The 6,000-nt window shown below is 36.0% G+C and overlaps 1 protein-coding gene across 2 annotated transcripts in view; it reads left to right on the top strand.

Annotated features, from left to right (window-relative positions):
* The first annotated feature begins 632 nt into the window (after window positions 1-632).
* Window positions 633-6,000, top strand: part of LOC143255015 (uncharacterized) — a 38,536-nt gene continuing 33,168 nt past the window's right edge. Inside the window, exons 1-2 of one of the 2 annotated variants that reach the window (XM_076510011.1) lie at window positions 635-658; window positions 927-1,047. In XM_076510011.1, the coding sequence (XP_076366126.1) occupies window positions 940-1,047 (108 nt within the window). In that variant the 5' untranslated portion in view covers window positions 635-658; window positions 927-939. Of the gene's footprint in view, window positions 1,048-6,000 lie in introns of both variants that reach the window. The other variant, XM_076510010.1, reaches the window with a different exon arrangement.

The following is a 6,000-nucleotide window of genomic DNA, read 5'->3' as shown; positions in this document are numbered from 1 at the left end:
GATAATCGTGCTCTGCGTGCGTTATATACAATATTACAGTAATCCCAGTGTTGGCATTTGGTGCTCCTGACTAGTTGCTTTGCTATTACTGGTTTGGCAGTTCTAAATTAAATGCACTTATGGCAAATGACCCTTGCGTAGCTTTTGCAAATGTCTGAAAATAAACAAAATGAAATATATAGAGAATTTATTGTTTTGGAATTAAGCACAAAGCTACACAGTGGGCTACCTGTGCTCTGCTCGCCACGGGTATCGAAACCCAGTTTCTAGCGGCGTGAGTCCACAGACATACCACTCTGTCACTGGGGGTTATATATGGAGAAGAGAATTGCAATATACTTCAGAGGCACAAACGTTTCATTTATTTTTTATTGAAAACAAAAACAGGAAATATACTGTAAGTTACAAGTTTTAATTATTCGCCCCAATAAAGCTCATACTTCAAAATATCATCCATTTATCATATATGAAACGCCCCAAATCCGCTTCCCAACTGTTTAGATTTTAGAGCCAACCACTAAACGTGGTCAATCGTTCCTTCCAAGAGGTAACCGTTGCCAGGCAACCTCCACGTGACAGAGGAATATAAGGTTCGTCAGCGAGTTGTTTTCTTCAACCATCCTAGCCAGCGAGTCTTTCTCTCTACTTCGAGAATAAGGTTTTTCTACTTGAATATTAGTTCTACAGAAATAACGACAATTATGATGTGAAGTTTTAGTAGTTTGTTAGAGTTAATGTGATTTTAAGGCATATCTTGAAATATATTCTATTTCTTACTTGAAAAAAAAAATGTTTTTGATATAACGGATCATATTGCATGTCTCCCAAATTAAATCATTAAGAGAAGACGATTAGTACGTTGTTGTTTTTCAAACAACGAAGGATTTAACCAAAACAGTTTTAAATTATCGGTTTTTCGAATTTAGAACTTTTACCCGTATGCCTCGCTCGGTGCTGATGTCGAGTGGAATGAATTTTCGCAACGACCTGAACGTCGATAAAATTGTTGAGCAGCTACTGTTGGTGAAGAAATCTCCAGGGAAACAGGTGGGTGTCCGATGTTGTTAAAAAATGTCTACAAAAAATATAACAAAACGAGAGAAAGTCAAACCTTTGTCAATACTTCGATTTCGTTTGTGTAACAAATCAACAAAACTATGTGATTTTAAAATTAAAAAAGATATATATATATATATCCCAAACGTCAAAAGTTTTGATGCATAACAAAGGAAAAGGTTCTATCGAAAACTTTGGTTTTTTTTTAGTACTTTTATGTTATTTATTACTATCATCTTTTCATTACTAATAAGGAAATTAAGCTCGGCATAACCAGGTAGTGAAGGCATTCGAGTCGTAATCTGAGGATCGCAGGTTTGAATCCCCGTCGCACCAAAGCTCGTCCTTTCAGCCATGCAGGTGTTGTAATGTCACAGTCAGTCCCATTATTTGTTGGTAAAGTAGTAAACCAAGAGTTGGCGGTTGGTAGTGATGACTAGCTGCCTTCCCTCTACCCTCTAGTCTTACACTGCTAAATTAGGGACGGCTAACGCAGATAGCCCTAGTGTAGCTTTGCGCGAAATTCAAAAATAAACAAACAAAAACAATAAGGAAATTATTTCTACAGGTAACGTGTTTTAATAAAATTATTTAAAAATACTTATTGAAGCTGGTTATGTACCATATGTTTGTAATGTTTCTGTGTAGTTCTATTGCTGGTTAGACTTAGTCGAAGCGCACTCTACTTAACATTTTAAAGTAAAATATACAGGAAACATCTTACAAGAGAGTTAAACATCTTTCTACTATTTCATTCGAATGAAAGCTCGTGCTTTTTCTTAGATGGGGAACATTGCAGAACACAACAATATATTTTTAACCATTTCAAAAATGGAATTATTATTTCCTATTCTATTTATTAAGACTATTTTTAAAGTTTATCTGTGTAAGACTTAAAAGAAAGCAGTTAGTCATCACCACCCATCTCCAACTTTTGAACTACTCTTTTACCAACGAATAGTGAAATTGACTGTAACGTTTAACGTCCCCGCGGCTGAAAGGGAGAGCATGTTTGGTGTGACGAGGATTCGAACCCGCGATCATCAGATTGCGATTCCAGCGCCCTTACCACCTGGCCTTGCTGAGCCTTTAAGAGAATGAGTAGGCTTTTCTTTGTTAACGTCAAGACATCAAAGTAAAACTGAAAATTCATGGGTTTATGAAATCATGGCCATTACCCCTGATTCAATAAAACATTAATATTTTAACATTCTATTTTCGTGAATTAATATGTGATTTCAACATCTAAACAACCAATAAAAAACGGAAAGGTTTGTTTGTAATTAAGCACAAAGCTACACAATAGGCTATCTGTGTTATACTCACCACAGGTATCGAAACTAGGTTTCTAGCGTTGTAAGCCCGAAGACATAACGCTGTATCACTGGGGGAAAAAAACAGAAAGAAATCATTGAATTGGTTTCGTTTCAGACGTTAAAATTTATCATTTAAATCGCTCAAGAATGCCTTTTCTTTAAACTTTAACCTTTGTTTTCGGTTATGCACGAAGTTTGTTTTTTCAGATTTTAATTCTAAATGACTCGGTGGTTGGAATGTTAGGCTGCAGTCGAGACGTGGTGTCATCGAACACGTTACAAACTTTCTATGCGTTTATTGTAGAACTAACTGCGGCCATCATTAAAATTCATTTTGTTGCGTGTCATGGTGGTTGGATGACTTCTTCACTAACAAGTAGTTCAAAATTACAGACAACTATAGCTAAAACCTGGGATTTCTAGAGCCTAACTATTAAACACGCATGCCCATATGGTGCTGTTTACCTAGAAAATTCTACCCTAGATATTGTGACAATAAAATGTAAGTGTAAGACATTTTCCCGTATTTAATACATACAACATTCCGGACATTGATTTTAAAAACTAAATAAACATTTGTTATTTGTGAGTGGTAAAAACAGAACTAATTCAGAACGCAAATGGAAATTAAACAACGTTTGGTTATCAAAAGAGCATTATTACACGAGACGGTGAAAGGTTACAACAGACTAAATACGAGTTGCTATGTCGAAACGGTTCAGTCATGTGTAAATTAAACTGATTTGGGTAGAACGCTTATTTTTAGGGTTACCTTGTTTTCTTTGCCTTATTAAAAATTTATATAAGTTAATCTACACTAATATAAAAATATACAAATTAAAATTCTGATATGCTAATTTTTTTATGGAAGTTTAATCCAGTTTTCTAAACGAAAGTATTAATTGTTCGGATAAGAATAACAAATCGCTCTAAGTAGATTGATTACATGGGATTAAAGGATTTCTGTTACTGAAATTTTATCCATTATGGATTTGAACAAAAACATTTAAGTAGAAGTTGTTGTTGTTTTTGGAATTTCGCACAAAGCTACTCGAGGGCTATCTGTGCTAGCCGTCCCTAATTTAGCAGTGTAAGACTAGAGGGTAGAGGGAAGGCAGCTAGTCATCACCACCCACCGCCAACTCTTGGGCTACTCTTTTTACCAACGAATAGTGGGATTGACCGTCACATTATACGACCCCACGGCTGGGAGGGCGAGCATGTTTAGCGCGACGCGGGCGCGAACCCGCGACCCTCGGATTACGAGTCGCACGTCTTACGCGCTTGGCCATGCCAGGCCTTAAGTAGAAGAGAGAGTCACTTGAAAAAAGTAATAGACAATGAAAGTTTTATTATAGGTCTGTTCAAAGAAATTTCATATTCGTCGAATACTTTAACCTCACAAGATTATATAAAAATAATTACGTTAGAAAGCTAGCAGTGAAACGTAAGAATCAATGCAAAGAAAACGTCACGTTCGAGTGAGTAAAATTCTTTGTACTTCGAATCACTTCACGTTATGGAGATATTAGGAATCTATCTGTCTGTTTCAGAATTTTGTGCAGAGTCACACAAGGGCCACACGTCTTTAATTTTGAGATGCTAGCCTAGCCGGAAGGCAGCCAGTTAACAGCACACATCGATAAATCTTGGGCTACTCTCCTCTGACAAAATAATTGGGTTTGACTGTCACACTTTTTGTGTTGCAGCGGCAACTTGTCGAGAGCCAAGAAACCTCACCTTCATAATTGGGGCATTCCAACCATTAGGCCACACCTGACCCCAAGTTTCTAGTGAGAATAGCAGCACGAGATGCCGTATTTTGGACAGAATGACTATTAAGTTAAGTTTGGTTTGTTTTGAAATTTGCGCAAAGCTACACGAAGACTATCTACGCTTGCCGTCCCTAATTTAGCAGTGTAAGACTAGAAGGAAGGCAGCTAGTCATCACCATCCACCGCCAACCATTGAGCTCTTATTTTACCAACGAATAGCGGGATTGATCGTCACATTATAACGCTTCCAAGGCTGAAAGGACGAGCATGTTTGGTGTGACTAAGATTCGAACCTGCAAACCTCAGATTATGCGTCGAGCGCCCTAACCACTTGGCCATGCCGAGCCCATCTGGGTTCAGACTTACCTCAATGATTACTTATGAATTATGTAAAATTAAAGCCCTAAATGCAAATTACTACGGAGTAAATAGTCTCAGAAAACGTCCTATTTAACAACAACAATGTAATGTAGTTGACAGGGTTTAATTCTTGTTTTTGGCAGCACAACTGAATTGACAAATACCATGCACAACACTTCTGTTTAGTATGTTGGCTTAGTTTATATGCTTTTCTAAGTCAACTAAGCTGGATCACTAGAGCCGTGTAAAAGTTCCAACTAAACAATAATTAAGAACATTTGTGGTACGTATTAACTTTTAAAATTTGAACTCCTGGCCACAAGCGAGTTCAACACTGCAATTTACTATTTAAAATACAACAACAATAACAAAAAGTACACTTGTACCCGTGCGTAGTATATACACCAACATAAAATTTAGGGTTAAAAGAGATAACCGTTAAAACTCTGAATTTAAAATATATATCAAATAATAGTATCCATATTTTCAAAGAAAGATCCAAATTTAGGCTAACGAGTACATTGTCTTTGTTATTAAGCACAAAACTAAACAATGGGCTATTTGTGCTCTGCTCGCCACATGTATCGAAACCCGTATTTCAGCTTTGGAAGTCCGCAGACATACCGCTGTGCCACTGGAGGCCGAGTGCATTAAAAAAAAAAGTGTTAGAACTTACCATATTATTATTTTTTCAGTTAACACTTAATAAAATAATAAAAGCTTATTCAGTTGGGACAAATCAAACACGAAATATTAATATTTTATTAAACAATAAGGTCTTAGTAAAAGTTATAAAAATACGAAGTGTGGACGATAATACCTATTATGTGGTTTCTAAAATTAGTTTTTAATGTCATAGGAAAGCTTAAGTTAGGATACAATGTGATTATAATACCGCTTTTAAGTTCATAACTACAGACACAATATAACTTAAAAGACAAAAACAAACAAACAACAAAGTAACAATGAAAATCTAGGGATTTCAACAAATGGACCTGTCTTCAAAACGAGACAATATTTTTATTTCACTTATCCAATCAATTCGTATTATCAGGTATGTTTCCGTTTATGTTATTGTCTTCCGTATCGGGAATCATCCTGTGATCTCAGTATCAAATGTTCCATATTAGGAGCCATTCTGTTACGTCACTATCACGTATCCCATATTAGGAAGTATTCTTTACCCTGTTACTACAAGATATGTAATCTGACATCAGGTTTCTTGGAAGCTGTTTGCAGACGTGTTGTTAAAACACTTTCGATCACTTTCAGTACAAAGGTTAAAAAAACCAACAAATTCTAAAAGGTCACCAAACTAATACATTTGAAGTTTCACAGTCTAATGACGCATATAATACGTTTTAATTATTAATATATATTATTATCACCGACTGCAATAAGTAGTTTAACTTGACCATAGATGTACAAAAGCACAAATGTACGGGTAGAGCCTATAACAACTAAATACGATAGGCAGTAGCTTTGATGTCACA

The sequence above is a fragment of the Tachypleus tridentatus genome, chromosome 7, assembly GCF_004210375.1.
Source record: "Tachypleus tridentatus isolate NWPU-2018 chromosome 7, ASM421037v1, whole genome shotgun sequence".
Lineage (NCBI taxonomy): Eukaryota > Metazoa > Arthropoda > Merostomata > Xiphosura > Limulidae > Tachypleus > Tachypleus tridentatus.
This window is presented reverse-complemented; position numbering and strand designations above follow the sequence as displayed.